Source organism: Sturnira hondurensis, unplaced genomic scaffold (genome assembly GCF_014824575.4).
Source record: "Sturnira hondurensis isolate 20B ecotype Veracruz unplaced genomic scaffold, ASM1482457v3 Scaffold0009516, whole genome shotgun sequence".
Classification (NCBI taxonomy): Eukaryota; Metazoa; Chordata; class Mammalia; order Chiroptera; family Phyllostomidae; genus Sturnira; species Sturnira hondurensis.
Genome location: NW_028082147.1, coordinates 45,517 through 67,935, shown reverse-complemented (window position 1 = coordinate 67,935; position 22,419 = coordinate 45,517). Strand labels below are relative to the sequence as shown.

Here is a 22,419-nt window from a genome sequence, read left to right as displayed (position 1 = left end):
TAATCAGAGAATTTCACAACTAAAAGAGAGCTGTTGTTACAACTTGGGGCCTAAGGGTTAGAGGACTTTTCCGAGTACCTCCAGCGAGCTAAGATTCTCTAGGCCTTCAGTGCCCAAGCCTAGTTGTTGACCTGCACACCATGGTTAAGTGATTCTTAACCATGGTTGTACATGAGAATCAGCTTTTAAAAGCCCCCACACCTTCGCTATATTCCAAATTAACTAAATTAGAATCTTTTGGCAGGTGCACCCAGGTTATCAGTAATTTTCTAGTGTTTAATGTGAAGCCGTGGCCAAGAAACATTGTCCTGGACCATGGTGCCCACAATGATGGAAAAAAACACAGATAAAGATTCTATGAATAGGTTATTTTAGGATCATCTGGCCTCTTTGCAACTGCCACAAATTCCAGGCCATTCAAATTCTAGGCCAAGGTCATACTTGCTACCTATGGTCATTATTACCACCACCACTGGATTACAAAGTATTATAGAACAGAACTGTAGTGGCTTCATTTCACCCAAACGCAAATAGTTTTTCACAATCAAGACTTTTTATTGCCTGGAATGTTACAAATGATTTATCCAAGTCCAACTATAATTTGGAGCTGAAGGGGCATTGATCACAGAACCAAGAAATCAGCCCTGAAGTTGCTGCCTGGGCCACTGTGACGCCCCAGAAGCCCTGCATCCCGTTTTTGGAGGAAGGGGCTGCAGCAGCACCTAACCCGTCCCACATCAATCCTCCCCAGTCGCCGGTCTTCATGCAGGTCTCAATTTTTCTAAAGGACAACACATTACCTAATAACTACCACATTAGGAAGTTAACTCATAAAAACTTGCTACGAAAGTTTTTAAAATGTTTATTTGTATTAGGTGGGTAGAATGGTGCAAGAGTGCAAAAAAAACTTATGCATTTGGGCCCTTGTTTCCCTACTGTTCACATTAGTTTAGTAAAAGAAGGTTACGGAACGTTAAAAAGAATGGAAGAAATTAATATAAATATATCCAGGGCAGTCAAATCCTCTAATTCACTTAAGGACAAACTGAAATTGTTGGCCCAATTCACATTTATGTGAGAGCTTAAAGAAATCACATTCCCTTTAACTGTTCTGTGAAAAAGGGAAGTGAACAAATATGTATATTACAAGACAACAATCTTTTACTGAAACTTTTTTTGTCTAAAGCTATGAGAGATTAATTCCTTGTTCATAAATTAAGTCTAACATCACTATTCCAAACCAGTATTATTTACAAAAACGAACCTTTTCCTTGCCTTATTGCCAGGTTCACAGCACTAAATTTTAAACCAACTTCAGTTTAGCTTTTAAAATCTTCCTGCCATCAAGCACCCAGCAGCCCTTACAGGGCAGGGTGGTGTTCGGGCTGCAACATTCATCATTCACCAGAAATGCAGAACCACAACTGAATGACACCACCAAAAGGATTAAATCATTCTAAACAACTCCTAGTGGCTTTCCAAAAGCATGCTTTGTCTAATTATCCCTTTCTATACAGGCAGGTGGGAGAGGGCCACCTTGGAGTTCCGTAATGTTAATTAAATTAGTCTCTTCAGACAGTGAACATGATGGTTTAGTGTGTGTGTGGGTGGGCTGCTGTGGACGACACCAGCAGACAATGCAGCAAACTGGAAACCCAGACTAACGTGCACTTCCACACTTGGTAAGCGCAACTAGATACTTCTCATTTAATCTGGACCACATGTGCAAGTTTTTACTTTCTAGTTAAATACACTGCCAAAATCTTTCAAAGTAGACAGAGAACAGGCTTCCTAAAACTTCAACTTAAAATGTTAAATAATAAAAACCGCTGGCTTATTTTACTTTTCTGACGAATTCCAATATGCTGGGTGCCAGAAAGTAATTATACCTCAGTTGCTAATAAAAAGGTAAATCTTGTATACACATAAAAAGACAATTTACAAGACTGTAGTGTCGCCTGTTAAAACAAGAATATCTAGAATGAAATTTTCAGTAAACATTTGGGATAAAGGGCAATCAGAATAGAAGAGAAAGCAAAATACAAATTAATTCCTAATCTGAGAAATCAATACAATGTATACATAAACTGATAAATACTGCCTCTAGAGGTCACTAATTCCAAGGACTGGTTAGTAGTTTCTACCTAAATAATTACAGGACGTTCTGATATATGCTTTCTTCTTGTGATCGGTTTGTTCTGGCAGCCTCCAGCAAGCACTTGCCCTTGAAAACAGTTCAGCAGGAGAAAGCTCCGAAGCAATCACTTTCCATAAACTAGCCACATAATAAGTGCGAAGACAGCAACAATCACTGACAGGACAAGCACCAGGATACAGATCTTCTTGCGAGATTTTTTCTGGGAAGAGAAATGTGTGCAGAAGATACTCATGAAACAAGTAAGATTTTTTATTCCAAGAGTGCTTCATAAATCTGCCTCCTGCTAATTCAAAATTAACTCTACCCATGAATAAATAAATATGCAGAGACCTGCCCAAAACCTTAACAGTTACCAGAGCTAGGCAGTAGTGCAAGTTTTAATTCCAGGCTCCCAAATACAATTTAGCTAGGCATTATTTGCAATAAGATAACTTATTGTGCATGTGTATATTAATAAAGGTTTTATACCTATTATAAAATTTTATATTTGTTATAAAAAATACAGACAGGCAGAAAGAAGCTAATCACCCACAGATAAAGCTGTTGACATTTTGATTATATCTCCTCCTGACCTTTTACCTATACAAATTGTTATTTCATATAATTGGGATCATACTGTATGATGTTTGATGTTTTTCTCACTTAACATTTTAACATAAAAATTTTGTTATTATAAATCCTTCATAAACGCCTCTTTTAATTCCCATGTAACACTGAGTAGATGTACATGATTTACTTAATTATTCCTTTGCTACTGGATACTAAAGTCATCATTCGGTTTTTAAAAGGAAACACTGTTATTAAATACAAATTGAAGAATATTCCCAGGTAAAATACAGCTATCCTAGGAACATGAAAAATGACTGAAATATCATTTATTTCTAAAAAGTCATGCAACGCCACACTGAGAAATGAGATGAACCTCATTCACAGTATTTGTACACAGATAAAGACCCAGATGAGTCATAAAACCAGTTTCAACTACTATGTAAAAGAATGTCACTTTACAGAAAGTAAAACAATCAACCCCTATTTATTCGCAGATGGAAAAAAAACCAAATGATAAATCCCTACTTACTCACAGGTAAACAGCCCTCAGAGCTGATCCTACATCCAACCTCTATGGCAAAGTCAACAGAAAGTATCTGCAAAGTCCTACTTTGTATCAATTGTTATCCTAACTGAAACAAAGTTCAACTGTTTAGGATGTAAAATTAGCCTTCCACCAGATTTAGGTATCCTGCTAGTTTATGGGGTTAGCCCTGTAGCTAACAGGCTTTTATATAAGTTTATTCAAGGTTTGATGTCTTTTTGTAGATCTCTGTGCAGAAGAAAATACTAAAAATGGAACTGGGACTGCAATTATGTCTTCTTCCTCCAACGGAAGCCTAAGCAAAGGGCTGCAACTGTTCTCAAGGTGTTAGTTCATCCCAGTGATTTCCAACCAGTGTGCTACAATTTGTAAAACATGCAACACCTGACTATTTAATCAGAGTCACTGACCTCTTTTCCCTTAGTCTGTCAAATTAAAAAACATGAGAACCAAAACAACAACAACTATCCAGTGTGAATGAATAGAAATTATACTTATATTTTTGACAGATCAGCAACAAATACATTTTTTGGTGTGCTGCAAAATTTTAGTAATTAGTTTATGTATGCCAAGAAGAGGAAGGGTTGAAAATCACTAGTATATTCTGAGGGCCCTTTCTGTGGAAAGGCAGAGTGACTTTCTCTGGTACCTTCTTTTACCTGATAGTAAGCAGCTCGCTGTAACTGGTCAGTGGCTCTTTCCACATGCACCTCTGAGCTTTCCACATTGGCTTCTATGCTATCTGCAAAAGAGGGGGGCAGTGGACATTTTACCAAGCTCTGGTGTTTCAAGACTGCAACTGAACAAACTTATGATGGGTCCTGGTTTCACCCTCACCATTCCAAGTATCCATCCATGAGATCTTACTAACCCCATAAGAAATAGCTCTGTTCTTTGGAAATAAACACTGAAGTGTGTAGGGGGAACGGTTATGAAGTATGGAACTTACCCACAAATAGTTCAGAAAAAATTATGTATATATGTTTGACAAGACAAAAAATTATAAGGTTTTCTAAATTAAAACTATAGTAGCCACGGAGTAAGAGAAAGAGACAGTTAACCTGTTAATAGCCACAGACCAGCTCTGACAAAAGACTGCTCATATTTATGTGTATCTACTAGAATTTAGTTTTAATTTCCAGATGGCTATTTCTACAATGATATAAAAGAGAGAATACCCAGGTGCCACAGAACCCCAGAAGCCTCTGCTTCTTAGTTACATACAAACATTCCAACCAGCCGCTAATTCACAAGCGTGGACACTTCTTATTTGCAGACTGTACTGCACCTACCCCAGAACTGACCTTGCTTCACCTTTTCCCATCCCCTTTGTCTACAGCTCATGTCATCCTTTCAGAAGGGCTGCCATCTTTCTCCCACTATCAGATATAGAAACGCTGGCAGAACTCCAGGATGACGAATGTGTTGTCTTTCCTACCTAGCCATGTGGCTGGTGGTTTAGACTCCATGCCCCAAGACTGGTCTTTTTTTGCTAGCAGTGGCCTAATAAACCCTTTTCTTTTCAAAAGGCTTTCAGCCATGGACATTAATTTTTTTTTGTTTAACACATTATATAGAGAGAAAGAGTGAGAGCAAATAAAAAGCAAATGAGATAGAATGTTAACAAGAGGTAAGTCTGGGTAAAGATTATAAAGGAGTTCCTTGTAGCATTTTTATTTTTGCAACTTTTTATGAACTTGAAATTATTTCCTAATAGAAAGCTTAAAAAAGGACTTACTAATCCCAGAATTGTGAAAGTTTCTAGAAATAAAGCTGGGAAGCTCACGGCTATTTCCCTCAACAGCAAAAGACTTAACACAAGGCTATGGCAAGTGAATGGAGCTGAATACCCATTGAGGCCTCACTTTAACTTCTACATTTGACGACATAAGAAAAATGTTAAGAAACTGAACTTAATTTTTAAATGGCTTTCCTAAGCCACATTTTACTGACTTCTTTGCACACAAATACTACTGACTCACCTTGAGTTAAAAGTATTAATAATACATACCAATCAGGTCGCCTTGATCATGGATCATCATAGCTAAATCTTTAAATATCTGATTGACATCCAAAATGTCAGCCTAAGGAACACAGAAAACAACTAACATTAAGCACCAAGTCAGAGATTCAGCTCCTCTTACTGAAAGTTAGTAACATACCTAAAGCTATTAACATAACACATGTGTTTTTAAGGCTTATAAATTGTATACAAGTGTTAGCTACTATTAACTGTTACTTAATTGGTCCACATGACAACCCAATGAGACATTATCTCCATACCATAGAAAAGAAAACTGGGGCTCAGAGAGGTTTAATGACTTATACACTAAGGTCTCACAGCTAGCAAGTAGCCAGACTGGGAATTAAAAGTTCATGATGTTTTAATTATGTTACTATGCCTCCTTTATATTTAAATTAATCATTCGGTACCTCTATGAAGTAAGTATCTTTGAGGATAATGGGGCTCAAAGAGGTTATGTAACAAAGCATCACAGCTAGGATTCTATCTCTAAAGCCCAAGCTTTTTTTTTAACTTTAAAGACCTTTGCCATACTTGAGACAGTCCCTAGTTGCTGTGGATATGAAAGAGCTTAATAGCTGATTGGGACTTCGGGGGATTAACACACAACAACATAAATAAGAAGGGCTTTGTATGGGAAATGACTAATAAACGGTATAGAGAACATTGTGTAGAGCAGTCTTAGCAGAAGAGGTGGGACTTGAGTTGTGCCTTATAGCTAAAGAGAAGCCATACACACAGAAAGGTAACTGCATTATTAGAGCAAATACGCCCAGCCTGGCTGTAACATAGGTATGATATACATTTGGTCTTCATCCCATTCCCTTTACAGAGCTCCTAAAACCTTTGGAATTCCCTAAGAGATCAAAGAGAAAGGTATCTTCTGTTATTTATTCGTAACAAGCCCCATTCAACAACACCAGATTTTATTCTAAAGACTTGACTTTTGAGGACCTGTCTGGTGTGGCTCACTGGGCTGGGCATCATCCAGCAAACCAAAAGGTCAAGGTTCAGTTCCCGATCAGGGCACATGCCTGGGTTGTGGGCCAGGTCCCTAGTTGGGGGCGTGTGAGAGGCAACGATCCATATTTCTTTTGCCCACCAATGTTTCTCCCTCTCTTTCTCCTTCTCTTTTCCTCTCTTTAAAAATAAATAAATAAAATCTTTAAAAAAAAAAAAAAAGACTTGACTTCTGGATAGCCTAAGGATAGGGGATAAGTTGCCAGGGGAAACAACCTTGTGATTAGGTGGCTGGAACCTTCAGCCCCAGTATGGGGAGGGGAAGGGTTCTGGAGGTTGACTCAATCTCCAGCAGCCAATAACTTAACCAAGCCCACAAAATGAAGCCTTCATACAAATCCTGCACATAGGGCTCTGAGAGTTCCAGGCTGCTGAACACAGGGAGGTCCTGGGAGAGCGGCATACCTGGAGAGGGCGTGGAGGCCCCCGCGTCCCTTCCCACACACTCTGCCCCCTAGTGTCTCTTCCGTTTGTCTATTCTGAGTTGCATTCTCCTATGATAAACCAGTAATCTAGCAAGGAAGTTGTTTCCCTGAGTTCTGTGTGCCACTCTAGCAAATTCCTCAACACCAAGATAAGTGGGACCCAGTTCTGGGACCCTCCAAGTTACAGCCTGTCAGTCAGAAGCACAGGTGACAATTTGGCGTGTGAAGTGTTGGAGTGAACTGGACCTGTGGGAGTTAGTGCTAATTCCCAGTAGATAGTGCCAGAATTCAGTTAAATTGTAGACTAACCAGCTGGTGTGGCAAAATTGCTTGATGTGGAAAAACCCCACACCTTCGGTGGCCAGAAGTGTCAGTAGTGTAGTGTGAGAGCGGGAGACACACGAGAGTGTGTTGTTTTCCATTAGAACAGGGCTGGCATATCAGACATAGGACATAACTGAACACAAAAATGGAGCCTGGTTAAAGAATTTGGAATTAATTCTGTTCAATGTGAAGTGCCCCTTGCCTCCCTGACACCCACTAAGTTACAGTGCTTACCTTAGCTCATTATGTCTCACTCCCTACTGTAACAGTATTTCTGATGTTAGAGAGCCAAGTTGATGATTAGTAGCAGCAGGTGGAAAAAAGAAAGATACGATATCTTTGAAGGAAATTAAATAATCAAACTTGAGGATGAACAGTCTCATTTAAGACCAGATACTGATGGGATCCAGGACACAGTGGGTCTCAACCCTGACTGCACATTATCACCTGGAAAATTAGAAGAAAAAAAAATCCATGCCCAGGGCCTCTTGTGATTTGCCCACTTTTAATCTATAAAAGACAGGAGGTCCACACAGTTCAAACTAATAAGTGATATGTGGAGGATGAGAGCTAAGGCATTAAAAAAATTGCCCAAGTGATTCTAATGTGTCAGGGTTCAGAGCCGCAGATGAAGGTCAAGGAGGAGCTCAAAGTTTCTCCTCTCTACAAAGCTTCCATTCCCTACTGCCCCTTCAGGGATGGCAGTCTGCTGGTATAAGGATGTTTTACTGGTCACTGTGCAAAATTAAAGTTGGAAACTCAGGTAAGAAAGGCCCTAATTATCTCTCTCTCAACCCCCACCTAAAAACTGTTCCAATTTCTCCAACCCACTGAAATGCTATCCACAATTTAGAATTAGACTTTGGGATGCATAAAAATGGAGCAAACTTTTTGGCTTACCTTTATTCTGAGCTACTCAAACTAAGCAAAGGGGCTCCCTATAGAGCCCCACCTAACCCAACGGATTGGCATTGAGGTTTGGGGGTAAAGTCTTAATGAGCAAGACAATATCTGTTTGCCTTGCTCTGTTCTCCATGCATATTCTCACAGACACCTTAGAAGACACGGTGACTGAGAAAAGGAATTGGGCATTCTTCGGAACCACGGCCAACTACCACTATCAGAGTAGTTCAAATTCACCACTGGTTACACTGAAACATAATATCCAGATCACACAGTGACTCATTTCATGTTTTCTCATAATCACTGAGAGAAAACCCAAGTGGATTATACAGTACAGATACATCGAGTTAAACAAAAAACACGACCTCTCACCTCCAGCTGCCGAATCGCCGTTTCCCTCTCTTTAATAAGTTCCAGATCCTGTTCGGTGATGGCCACTTCATCCTCCTGGCTCTGCATCTGGTTCCATTCCTCGTGGCTACAGGGGGACAAGCACTCTAGTTGACTCCCCCTCTCAAGGTGCACATGAGCCACTTACAACATCTCTACTGCAGGAAGAGCCTGCGCAAGGACAAACCCTCTAGTACCATTCAACACAAAGTCCCTTGGGGCTGCATTCTTCGTATCCAGAGACATGGGGCTGATAACACCAAGAAAACAAAATCCCAGCTTTCAAGGGCAAGACTCAGATGAGGCAGGCTTATGAGGAATGGGACTCCCTGCTGTTTCCATTTGGGGGTACAGTGCCGTCTTGCTAGGGCTTGCCAGACAAGGAAAGTAGGCAGGGATTTGAAGCCAGTGAAGCATATCCTGGCCCATTCTCTTCCAGGGCACTCTCAAAGTGCAAGCCGTGCTGCTATCCTGGGTACTAAATGGAAGGAGAAGAGCAGGCTAAACGACCCGGCAGTCCCACAGAAAGACATCTGCTGGTTTTCAGAGATCTTAAGATTATGCTTTGGGTTAAATACCTCTTAACAGAAAACCAAAGTGAAAAGTTAGTGAAATGTTACAAGTCTTCGGGTACCTTATTTAGGAGACAGGCATGGGATACATTATGCTAAACATGAAAAACTCTGAAAATACAGTATCAAGCGTTTTTTCCAACAGTATGCATAAATCATATGTCATCTTGACATTATTTTAAAAATTCCCTTCATGTGCTGGAGATAGAAAGCTGAATTAATAGAGCACCCCTTTGAGGTGTCCATAACAGATTCTGTGACTTTAAGCAAAACAAAACATATAGGCTAACGGATATAAACAAGAATTATGTTCCTGTGGCATCTAGTCAAGGTTATAAGGAAATGACATTGAACAAAATGGTGTTATTCGAGGACCTATTATAGTTGATACAATTTGAAGAAGAATGGAGACATTTTTCAGATACAAACTGTGTTCTCTTTTACTACTCCTAGAAAAATGAGTTGTCTCCATTTTAGAGATGAGTAAACAGAGACCCACTGACATTGAAAATTAAAGATAGAATGATAAATCTCAATTAGAGATAAAATGCTTTAGACCTCCTAAACTATAGATTTGTGGCTTAATACTTATTCCTAATGAGCCAGGCTCTCTCCCCAACACAGGCATCAGGGGATTCCTGGAATTTTTATTCACCTTGAAAGTATTCCTTACATAATTAAAATACTTTAGAAAAACTCAATTTTGATGTTTTTGTTTTATTTGGTGGATTATAAATTACCCACACCAGGTCTCCCCTTATTTTTTCCTCCTTTTTCTCTCACTGATTTTTAAAATTAAAAGGAATAGAATAGAATAGAATAGAATAGAATAGAATAGAATAGAATAGAATAGAATCCTATCTCAACTAGCCAGCAGGTTGTCTGATAATTCCTTTACCTGTCAAAAGAGACGAGCTGCTCCTCTCTTTGCCTCTCTTCCGCCTAGAAAGCAGAGGGCATTATTGCTGCTGATATCCAGAAACATGTCAGAAACACACAAAACAATAGCTTCCTTTAGCTAGAGTGTAAAGAAGCTACATCCTTTGACTCCAACTGGATCTATAAAGGAAGGCACAGAGCTCTGGCAATCTGTCTCAACTAAGAAATGGGTAAGAAAGCAATGGGTAAGAAATGGGTAAGAAAGCAAATCTGCTCAGAACAGAAACTACACTAGACAGGATGGAGAGAATATGGGCAAAATAGAGGATTCAATGTGATAATGACCCTGGCTGGTGTGGCTCAGTTGGTTGAGGGTTGTCCCACAAACTAAAAGTTTCGGGTTCAATTCCCAGTCAGGGCACATGCCTAAGTAGTGGGTTCAGTCCCAGGTTGGGGTGCATATGAAGGGCAATCAATCGATGTTTTTTTTCCTTTCCCCTCTCTCTAAAATCAATAAGCATGTCTTCGGATGAGGATTAAAGAAATCCCTAAAGAAAAAAGTAATAATAAATAATAATCTATTTTAAAATTTGGAGGGAGGTAGATTTTGGGAAAGTTGAAAACTTGAAAGAAATTTTTAGAACATATTAAGATTTTTAAAAATGGCCCTGGTTGGTGTGGATTGAGTGCTGGTCTGCAAACCAAAGGGCTGCTAGTTTGATTCCCGGTCAGAGCACATGGCTGGGTTGTGAGCCAGGCCCCTGGTGGAGAGGCACATGAGAGGCAACCACACACTGATGTTTCTCTCCCTCTCTTCTTTCCCTTCTCTCTAAAAAAATAAGTAAATAACATCTTAAAAAAAGAAAAAGATTTTTAAAAATGGACACTTATAGCATATTAGGTACTTAAGTAGCAAACTCACTTCAAAAATCAATCTAATGCATGTGTTTAATTTTGTAATTAAGAAACTAAGGGAAAAATGTTAAAACAGCAATCTATTCCCAGGTTTAAAAAAAAAAAGCTTTCCTGTTGTAATATAGCAATAATTTAAAGGATAAGAAAATTTTTTTAATTTTCAAAATTCTACACGTGCACAGGAACACTGGTGGGATTATGTTTTTTTAAAATATATTTTATTGATTATGCCATTTAAGTTGTTCCATTTCCCCCTTCATTCCCCTCCACCCTGCACACCCCTCCCCCCACATCTGCCCCCTTTAGTTCATGTCCCTGTCCATGTGTCATAAGTTCTTTAGCTTCTACATTTCCCATACTACTCTTGCTCTCCCCGTCTATTTTCTCCCCACTGTTTATGCTACTTATTCTCTGTACCTTTCCCCCCTTCTCCTCCTCCCATTCCCGTTGCTAACCCTCCATGTGATCTCCATTTCTGTGGATACTCTCCTGATCTAGCTGTCCATTTAGTTTGCTTTTGTTTTAGGTGTGGTTGTTAATAATTGTGAATCTGCTGTCCTTTCACTGTTCGTATTTTTTTAAGATTATATTTATTTATCTTTAGAGGGGAAGGAGAGAGGGAGAGAAATACCAATATGTGGTTGCCTCTCCTGTGTCCCCTGCTGGGAACTGGCCTGCAACCCAGGCATGTGCCCTGACTGGGAATAGAACTGCGATCCTTTGCTTCACAGGCCTGCACTCAATCCACTGAGCTACGCCAGCCAGGGCTACTGTTCATATTTTTTATCTTCTTTTTCTTAGATAAGTCCCTTTAGCATTTCATATAATAAGGGCTTGGTGATGAACTCCTTGAATTTGACCTTATCTGAGAAGCACTTTATCTGCCCTTCCATTCTAAATGAAAGCTTTGCTGGATAGAGCAATCTTGGATGTGGGTCCTTTCCTTTCATGATTTGGAATACTTCTTTCCAGCCCCTTCTTGCCTGTACGGTCTCTGAGAAATCCGCTGACAGTCTGATGGGAACTCCTTTGTAGTTGACTGTCCCCTTATCTCTTGCTGCTTCTAGGATTCTCTCCTTCATTTTAATCTTGGCTAATGTAATTATGATGTTCCTCCTTGGGTCTAACTTCTCTGGGACTCTGAGCTTCCTGGATTTCCTGGAAGTCTATTTCCTTTGCCAGATTGGGGGAGTTCTCCTTTATTATTTGTTCAAATAAGTTTTCCACTTGTTGCTCTTCCTCTTTCTCTTCTGGTACCCCTATAATTCAGATGTTGGAATGTTTAAAGACGTCCTGGAGGTTCCTAAACCTCTCCTCATTTTTTGAATTCTTGTTTCTTCATTCTTTTCTGGTTGGTTCTTTCTTCTTTCTGGTCCACTCCATTGATTTGAGTCCCAGTTTCCTTTCCATGACTATTGGTTCCCTGTGCATTTTCCTTCATTTCACTTAGTGTAGCCTTCATTTTTTCATCTAATTTGCAACTAAAATCGACCAGTTCTGTGAGCATCCAGATCACCAGTGCTTTGAACTATGCACAATAGGTTGGCTATCTCTTGGTCGCTTAGAAGTATTGGCTCTGGTCATGCCTGTTACATACAAGAGGTGGAGCCTTAGGTGTTCCTCAGGGCGGGTCAACCCTGGTCAACCTAGGGTGGATTGTGATGCTGTATGTGGGGGCGGGGTCAGAGAGGAGCAATGGCGCTTGTTCCACTCTCAGATTTTGGTCCCCTCTGCTGCTTCCCACAAGCAAATTGGGCCCTTCTGGTGCTGGTTCCCAGGTGGGTGGGCTTGTGTACGATCTAGTACCTGTGGGTCTCTCCAACAAACTCTCCTGTGAGGCTGGGAGCCTCTCCTGGCACCTCAACCCCCAAAAGTTTTTCCAATCAGTGCTTTTTGGCTTTATTTCCCTGTGCTGGGGCCCTGGGTTGCGAGGTCTGTCTCACTGCCCCCCCCCCCTTTTTTGCCTGGTTTATCTGTGCACGAATGTGTGTCCGCAGTCAGCCAACCGCCTTGTACGTCTCACTGGGTTTGCTCATTTCCTCTCTGCACCCAGATATGCTAACCACTGCCTCCTCCAGCCGCCAAGTCTGTCTCTCTCACCAGTCTGGATAAATGGTTCATCGTTGGACTTCTGTACAGTTCAATATTCTGTCTGTTCTGGTTGTGTTTTTGTTTCTAAATCTTTGTTGTCCTTAAATGTGGCTGTGCCAGGAGATACAGTGTTTGCACCTACGCCTCCACCTTGGCTGGAGGTGGATTATGTTTTTAATTTTTACTTTATCCCCAGGTCGAGAAATGAAACACTACTAGTGTCCTAAAGCCGACCTGAGTGCCCTTCTCCAATTACAACACCTTCCCTCTCCTTTAAAGTAACCATTATCCTGACTTCGTGATAATCATTTTCTTGTATTTTAGATATATAATGATATGCATCTTTATTTAATATTGTATTACCTGATTTTGAACATTACATGAATAGGATTATGTTGTCTGGTTTGTATTCTTTTCATGCTTTCATTGGATCACGCCGGACTGTGCCATATCTGTCCCTGACGGTAAAATGTAACTGTGGTTTATTTTCTCTGCTGTATGATATTACAGTATATGAATATATCCCAATGTATTTATCTATTCTCCAGTTGATAGACACTTGGAGGTTTCTAATTTTTGACTACTACAAATAACGCTGCCATGAACATGCCTGTACATACATCCTGACACCAACATACACAGTTTTTTCTAGAGTAGAACTACTGGGTCATAAGGTGCATGTGTGTTCTGAAGTTACAGCCCAAATGGTTTCCAGTGGTTGTTTAATTCATACTACCACTGGCCAAGGCAGAAAAGTTCCTGTTGCTTTGTATCCATAACAAAAATGTTTGGTGTTCACAGAATTTACAAATTTTGCCCTTCTTTTGGACATGAAATAGTACGTCATTTGGGTTTCAATCTACAATTCCAAAGATAGTTGCTGACAGCAAACTCTTCTTTGCCTGAAGATGTCTTTGGCCTTCTTTCTGGGTATCTGCTTTCAATGGGTTTAGAATTCTATGTGGCCAATGTTGTCCTACAGAATATTAAAGGGGGCACTCCACTGGCTTCCACTGTTGCTGATGAAGAGTCAGCTGCCAACCTAACTATTGCATCTTTACAGTATTCTATTGTTTTTCCCTGGTTGTTTTCATGATTTTTCTCTTTGTCTTTGATGTTCTGAAGTTTCTCTTTTCTGTACTAGATGAGAATTTGTATTTACCCCTCCTGGGATTCGTCAGCTTCTTGAAACTACAGATTAGTGTCTCTCATTAGTTGGGAAATATTGCCACCCATTTTCCCTTCAAATACCTCTGTTCTATGTTAGTTCTACTCTTCCTCTGTAACTCCAATTAAAACTGTTAGATCCTCTCACTTCATTCTTTATTTCTCACAATCTTTCTTCCCTACCTACCTTCTTAACCCCCTGTCCCACATGTTGGATAATATCTTCTAATCTATTTTTTATATAAACCACCCATCCATGAAGTTTTAAACTTCCATATTATATTTTTCAATTCTAGAAAATCTTTTGACATTTTCCCAAAGCTTTATATAGTTACCTGCTTCTTACAGATGTTTTCAAATCTTTCTTTTATTTCTTTAAACAAAGTACAATTGTTTTATAATTCTAATAAGAAATCTTAATAAGCCCTGACTGGGTAGCTCAGCTGGTTAGAGCACTGTTCCAATATCCCAAGATTTCCATTTCAATCTCTGGTCAGGGCACACACAACGAGCAACCAATGAATGCATAAGTAAACCAGACATCGAACCACAAATCGATGTCTGTCGGTCTGTCTCTCTCTCTCTCAAACCAATAGTTTTTTTAAAAAGAAGTATTCCTAAGTCTATTTCACCACACTGTTGTTTCTACTAGAGTCCTTGTTCGGGGTTGTTTCCTTGTGTACTTGGTTATTTTTAATACTATGCTGCTTGCTCACACATCGGAAATGTTTGAGGGCATTGTTTCAGGGTTGGGATAAAGGTGTCTAACCAGAGAGGATTTCTATTTGCTTCTTCCTGGCACCTAGGTACTCTACCAGTCCTGGACCACTTGAAGCTTAAGGCTTTTGCACCATTCAAGTGGTATGAATTTGTCTAGTCAATTTGCCTGAAGGTTACTTTGTGGTATAGCTTCCAGTCTGGATTTCCCCTCCCTCCTGCTGTCCCCCACCTGCTCAGTTCAGTGCTAATGCAATCTTTCTGCAATTCACTGGAGGATATGGTCTTTTAGCGCCCAGTTTAATTTGAAAAGCATCTTCCTTTAGATTCTCCACCTTGCATGGACCCTGAGCTTTGACTGTTATTCACCCTCATGCCATGAGAACATCAAAACTGAAGTTCAAGTTTGTCCTTATTAATGTACTCAGGGTAAAAGCAGTTTCAGTGCTCTGCTTACCTCTATAGATTCTTACCTCCCTCCTCTTAGATTTTGACCTTAAGATTGTCATGGCTCATAGGAGCTTTTGAGAAGTTGGGCTGTTAAAATCTAGTGTCTGTTAATTCCTTTCAAAGAGAAGGCTAGTCCAAATAACCTAGCCTACTATATTCTAAGAAACAGATTAATTCTCTCTTCTTTTTTAAGTTTTTAATGGAAGGCCAGTATAATAAAAAAAAATCACACATAACTCTGTCATTTTTCAAAACCTTTGTGCACTTTCCTTTCTAGTCTTTAACCACGTAAAACTATTTCTTTTATACAGGTTATATCAATCTGACATTTTTGCAGCAGCTAATGCCTGTATTTGTTATTTGGGGGGATAGTAAATAAAGACCAGTGGTCTGAGGGAAAAAAAGACTTAGGAAAGAACATCCTGAAATTTGCAAAGGTCTTCTTTGGGGAATAAACTTACAGAAAGTCGAGACCCAGCTCTTGCTCTGGCAATGCTCTCCTTCTCCTTTTCAGACACCCTTCTCTGCACAGCCTGGAAACTGTTTAAGGCTGCAGAGAAGTCATTCATGAGGCGCTCCTTCTGAAGTCTCTGCTGGCGCTAAGGAAATTAAACAAAAATTTGAAATTGCAGAATAAGTCCAAATCATTTGGTTCTAATACCCATTAAAAGCAATATTATACCCCCAAAAGATTCCCTACTAGCAAAACTACTATGAAATAGGCTCTTCCTGAAATTAATAATTTTGTTTTTTGCTAACTCAAATCCCTAGTTAATATCATAGGCCACATCAGAATTTTCATGCTGACAAACCCGGGAACTGGGTTTACAAAGACATTTACCTTACAAAGACTTTTACTTTGTAAGGTAATTTCAGAGGGAATTGTAATTCAGAATTTTGGTTCCCTGGGGAATCAAAAGCAGAACAAATACCTGTGGACTCAAACTGGACCCAAACAGAAATTGTTTTTTATTAAAATGTTAAAACTATTTATCTATGCTGAGTTCACAGCTTCTCTGAAAACCGTAGAGTCATTTTCCTATGATGATATTTTAAATCTTTGAGATCCCCAAAACTAGTTTTTATAGTTACAAGCTACCTTAAGTTAAGCTTACTAATTCTATGTCTCAAAAAAAGCACATACTGAGATCACTTGCTCTGTGCTGAGGTCAGAGAAGTAAAAACTCACCCCTCACCTCAAAGAGCTTCCACCATGTATTTGTAGATAAAGGATACAGACATACAATGAACAAGTCATTATTATAAATGACTTCTCTAATCAGTACTCTAGGAGTTTAGAGGCAGGTATAATGAGTAAGAACCCAAGGGGTCAAAAGGCCCCGAGAGGATGTGGGCACTGGAGGAAAGAGTAAGGCACGGATAAGCCAAGAGAAGGGCTGGGCCAATGCAGGCAGGAGAACAGTGTGAGCCAGGGCATGGCAGCAGAAAGTTGAAGAGGATCTAAAAAGAGATAGACAGTTTGGCTGGAACCAAAGGGGTTTTTTTCCCCACGAGAATAGCTAAAAGATGATGTGGGAAAGGCAGGGAAGGGGTTGACTACAGCAGGTTTTAAAGTGCCAAGCTAATGAGTTTGAGACTTAACTCCTAAAGAACAAAGAACAGGGAAGATTTCAGAGCAGGAAACACAATGCGCACAAAATGATAGCTTAGACAAATGAGTCTGTGACGGTGTAGACAATGGAATAGGGAAAAAGTAAAAAGATTACTGCAATAGTCTATGTTTAAGGATAGAAGGATGTGGTATCTGTCAGTGATGGGAACACAAAGGAATGAATTTAAGAAGCGTTATGACTTAGTGAGTGGTTGTAGGGGAAGGGGACAAAGTCAAGAATGACTCAGATTTCACACCTGGGAGGGTGAGAGTAACACTGAAAGCAAACTTAGAAATAAGAAACTTTTTGCCCTGGCTGATATAGCTCAGTGGACTGAGCACAGGCCTGTGAACTAAAGGGTCACAGGTTCAATACCTAGTCAGGGCACATGCCTGGGTTGTGAGCCAGGTCCCCAGTAGGGGACGCACATTAAACAACCACACATTGATGTTTCTCTCCCTCTCTTTCACCTTCCCTTCCCCTTTCTCTAAAAATAAATAAATAAAATCTTTTAAAAAAACACCTTTTTTGCTTTTTCTGGGATTTTAATTTTTTTCATAAACATTGTAACAATAAGAATGGAGAACATCATTCCTCAATCCCACTGTCCAAGAATACTATCTTTTAAGTATATTATAAACATTTTCCATGTTACCATACTCTTCACAATTTTGGTCTTTGTTACATAATACTTCATCAAGCTGATCTAGTCAATTTTATGCAAATATTCCTTCTATATTGTTCCCACTTTTTAACTATTATAAATAAAGCTAAAATGAGCCCTGCTGTAAGAGCTAATATTTATACACTGCTTACCATGTGCTTGTACTGATGTAAGTACTTAATATAATAATTCACTTAATCCATGCTAGAACCTATATTAGTTAGGTACTACTTAGTCCCTATTTTACAAATCAGAAGTAACTTGCCCAGGGTCACACAGTAAGTAGCACAGGCAGAATTTAAATCCAGGAAGTCTGGCTCCAGAGTACATAGCTGGTTTTTTTGTTGTTGTTGTTTTTCCTCAGGACAAACTTGGATGAGTGGATATTAGGTCAAAAGGCTCAAATTTTCCATGATAACATGTATTGCCAGTCAGCTTAGTTAAGGGGTTTGGGTGAAACGAGAGGAATTCGGTGTAAGACAACACGTTAAATTTCAGATAAAGGCAGTATATTTAAAAGGAGGACTTAGAACAGGAACTGGCAATAGAGGCTTAGAGACTGGAGCTGGAAAAAGATCTGAGGGTCATGTTCATAAAGATGACAGGAAGCTTATAAAAGTAGATAGGCCTCCTGAGGGAGAAAGTACAGAGTGAGAAAATCACAGGATCAATGGCAGAGCCGCAGACTCAGAGAAGAAGGGTGAGACTCAGCCTGGGGTACAGAAGAGAGGCCAGAAAGGGATCACCAGAGTGGGGGCACAAAATGGAAGGGAATCACGGAAAAAAGAAAGTTTCAGTGGAGACGGGATGGGCAAGAGGACCAAATGAATCAAAGAAGAAAAGGGAGTAAGAACCAAAAAGACACAGATTTAGCAGCTAAAAGATCACTGACGATAGTACATACATATGAAAAAATACTGAAAGCAGAATGTATGGTTTGATGTATAGGACAGCAGCAAAAGATGGCTAATGCAGATAAGGTGAATTAGATGAAGAAAAATGTGAAAAGGAAAAGAGAATTCAGCACAATAGGAGGAAGGAAATTATATTTCACCAGAGATAGTGTATTTGCAGATCTTTTTCGTATTTTTAATGATCCAAGATAATGGAAGGATCCAACAACTACATGCATAATCAGAAAATAACTTCTGTTTGATTTTGGAATACGTTAGATCTTTTTTTTTTGTAGCAGATTTAACTTTCTATTTATATTTTGCTTAGGATACTATTTAACTCTTAAGTACTTTCAATACTCTGTTAGCATCAGATGATTAGACTCCTTTTTTCCCACTACTACTATCTGTGAGTGTGTATTCCCTAAGTGCACAGCCGGGAGGAGGCGAGGGGTAATTTTGGAACAGTTCAGAGATATTGGATGGCAAGGAGGAATCTGTCCGTAATTGAAATATCAGCATGACTTACAACTAAAACAAACAGCACACAGATGGATAACCAAAGGGTGATAACATGTAGATTACTTTCTATCTTGATTACTTTGTAGCAGGATGGGAAAGCATCTAGCCTTGGATCTTCTCTCTTGTGCAAGGAGCGCCAAAACCCCAAAGACAGAACATATACTTCATTAAATGGCTTACCACGGACAGGATAAACTAGTGATCTTCAAACCGTTTTGATGGAGACACACAGTAAGAATGCAACATCTTGATGCAGTACCATATACATAAAAATACATGAAGCAAGTTTCATGTGACGATAACACACTCCATTTCTATTATACATCAAATTGATGATGATCACAACACACTAATACTATTTTATGCTCCAGTAGTCACAACTTACAAATAACCCCTGGATAGGGAAGTTGTAGGCTTCATCTTTAGAGCCATCAGAGATGGGACATCATCATTTAGACAATTCAATAATAAAAGGCAATAAAAGCTAAGTGTTCCCCAGGAAAGGTACAGAAGCTAAAAGCAAAATGGACTCACAACAGGTTTAGGAAGAGGAAGGTTTCTTTTTTCCCTAAAAGAGCAAGGATTTGGGGTAGACCACGAATGACAGGTAAAAGAGTTAAGCCGCCAAGGAGGAAGCACATGTGACATCAGGAATGTATGAACAAAGGCATGGCATTCCAAGGAAACCAATGAATCCAAAACACCACTGAATCCAGTATGTGTTTTTAAAGGATTTCAGTGGCCACTGAATAAATGACTTAAAAAGAGAAATCTTTTTTTCTGAGTAGTTCTTCAACCTGAGACCTATGAATGCCTCAGGATGGGCCATGAAGGTGACTGCAAAATATAAAAGACGTGCAACTGAAGTTTATAGACACTGGATACAAAACAAACTCGCATCAAGCCTGAAAAGGTGAAGCTGCTAGCCAAAACCTAAGCTCAAATGTTGAGATTCTCCTTCAGTTAAACCTATTTTATTAATATATTAATACGTTATTACTAATAATAGCAGCAGCTACCACATACAGAGTACCTACTAAGTGCCAGGTACTTTGCAAGATCTGGTGCATGCATTCTTTCTCTTGCCATGGTGGCTGCATTTTCCCATTTTAGTGATAATGAAATTGAGGTTTAGAAACCTATCTGCACCAAAGGCGAAGTTATTTTTGTTTCACGCAGTCTTCCCATTAAAACAGTGTCCTTTCCTAGTAAAAAACAAAGCAGCAACAACAACAAAAACCAGAAAATACCTACCTGTTCTGAAGTAGATAAGGGGAGGGGCAAGGTCCCTAATTCCTTCAGTAATTCATTTGTTTCCTTGGCAAGCTGATTTGTGGAGTGCTGTAACTGTTGCCTGAGAGACAAAAGACATGTTTCAGGATTGTATCACATCTTGAGAGCTCTTATAGTTAGTATCAGCTTGTTCTCGGAGTGTCTCACAAAGCAGGGAATGAAAGGACACCTGAAGAAATAGATTCCTGGATGCCCAGGTTCACAACAAAATCCCAGAACTACTACCCAGTCAAACTCACTTCAGGCCTTCTTCACATTACTGAGTAGAAAGAACCTGCTTCAGTGTAACCTGCTGATCAGGTATTTTAACTCTTTGGGAAAAAGAGAAAAGCATATCAGCAGTTCTCATAGAAATATAAGAGCAACTGCCCCCACAGCTAAATCTAAGAGTTTTGACACAGCAAACTCTCTCACAAAACTCTCACGCTGAGTGGCCCAGGGGCTCTGCCCAGCTACGGTCACAGCCCGCCGCCCAGAGACAGAACCCTGGCACTGGCAGTTGGATAAAATGTGCACTTGAAGCACAGCTCCTACCCTAGAGAACAACCTCCAAAGATCTGTCCCCAAGTTCTTACTTAAAGCTGGTGCTTTTTCAGCTTTACCCTCGAGTCCCTACTGGTTCTTTATACTTTACTTTCTGGTTCTTCCCTCTAAAAACAAAAAAGTCCTATAGCGTGTAAACACATATAAAGAGTAGAGGGGAAAGGACATTAAAGAGGGAAGAATATGTAATAAAGCAGGTGGAATTGAAAAGTAGTGGAAATACAAAAAGAGCTCCTGTCAGTCACCGTGTCCTGTTATCTGGCCATTCTACAAAGATGTTAAAGGAGGACAGAAAAGCCACACTATTAATTATTAATTTTTTTCACTGCAAAGGAGACTCTAAGATAAAAAACAAGGGAGTCCAAAATAGGAGGGAGTCAATCGGGAGCCTGCACATCCCGGGCAGGACTAACATACCCAGAGATGTTTCACATCTCCCTGGAAAAAGCTTAAAGTAGTAAGTCATTCCTTCACTTCACAACATCTAAAACAGGACACAACAATATTGTTCAGTATATTTTACAGATGAATAGTAGAACTTTTAACAGCAGAAATGTACTCAAGAAGGATGCGATAAGAAGTACCAGTCTACTATTCTCAGGCTCCTTTGGGGTCATCTGAATAAATTTTTTCTAATAATGTATACAGCTGGAAATCCCACTAGATGAGATGACCTCTGCAGATTGGGAATCCTCTGCCAACAAGGAGGGTCACTTAGGCAAAATACAGCTTAAGAAAGTTAGGGGTTCCCTTCTCTATTTCCCTAAAGTGCTCTGCTAAACGGCCCAAGGAAAGAAAGAACCAGGGATCAAGGACTTTAAGACACAGAGATCACAACCCATTAATATATTTTGTTGCTCCCCCTCTAGATCCACCTATTACTTCATGTCCCACTGCCTCTCATCCTGGCTTCACAGGCCTGACACCTGAGCGTCCACGCAGCAATGGCACTGTGTCCTCGAAGGGCCCTCGCAAAACCCAGCCTTGTCAGGAATCTACTCACAGATTTTCCTGTAGTTTGGTGGAATCCTGTTTAGTTCCCAGTTGGCTCATCAAATTCTTGATTTGGGCAGCTGAGGAGAGGAAGGAAAGAAAGATTTGTTAAAAGAAAAAACAGATTCATCATGAGCACCCTGTCTAAGATCAACAGTTTTTCCCCTCATCCTGAATAAGTACATGCAAATAACAGAACGCGTGCTATGATCAAAACCTTGGCATACACGTTCCCTTAAATTCTGCGGTTCACCTTTGTCCCGTAGGATGGTGGTTTTATTCATCACCCCTAAAGAACTTCCAATTTTTTTCAGATTTCCCAAGGCACTGGATAAAAATTCAATCACATTGAAAAGGGCCTCAATACTAAATATAGGCCCTGGCCAGTGTGGCTCAGTTGCTTGGAGCATCATCCCGTACACTGAAAGGTTTGTTTGATTCCTGGTCAGAGCATATACCTGGGTTTCAGGTTCAACCCCCCACTCAGGGCACATATGAAAGGCAACCACACTGTTTCTCTCTCACACTGATGTTGTTTTTTCTTGCTTTCTCTCCCCCCCCCAAAGTAATGAATAAATATCCTTGCATGAAAATAAAAATATAAATTAATAAAATAAAATAAAATTTAAAATAAAAATAAAAATGGCCTTAATACCCAGTATCACAATAAAAAGTACAATCTACTAGTACATAATGTTTTACAGCAAACATTTTTGGAAAGACATGTTTATTTATTATTAATAAAAAGTTATCAATGTCCCAGTTGGTGTA

The 22,419-nt window shown here is 39.7% G+C and overlaps 1 protein-coding gene across 1 annotated transcript in view; it reads right to left on the bottom strand.

The window, feature by feature from the left end:
• Positions 1-534: 534 nt before the first annotated feature.
• STX12 (syntaxin 12) overlaps positions 535-22,419 on the bottom strand; it is a 36,155-nt gene continuing 14,270 nt past the window's right edge. The window contains exons 2-9 of the mRNA XM_037057146.1: positions 21,659-21,728; positions 20,074-20,173; positions 15,589-15,726; positions 9,807-9,850; positions 8,319-8,424; positions 5,263-5,335; positions 3,911-3,993; positions 535-2,357 (exon numbers count right to left, since the gene is read on the bottom strand). Of these exons, the coding sequence (XP_036913041.1) occupies positions 2,262-2,357; positions 3,911-3,993; positions 5,263-5,335; positions 8,319-8,424; positions 9,807-9,850; positions 15,589-15,726; positions 20,074-20,173; positions 21,659-21,728 (710 nt within the window). The 3' untranslated portion in view covers positions 535-2,261. The remainder of the gene's footprint in view (positions 2,358-3,910; positions 3,994-5,262; positions 5,336-8,318; positions 8,425-9,806; positions 9,851-15,588; positions 15,727-20,073; positions 20,174-21,658; positions 21,729-22,419) is intronic.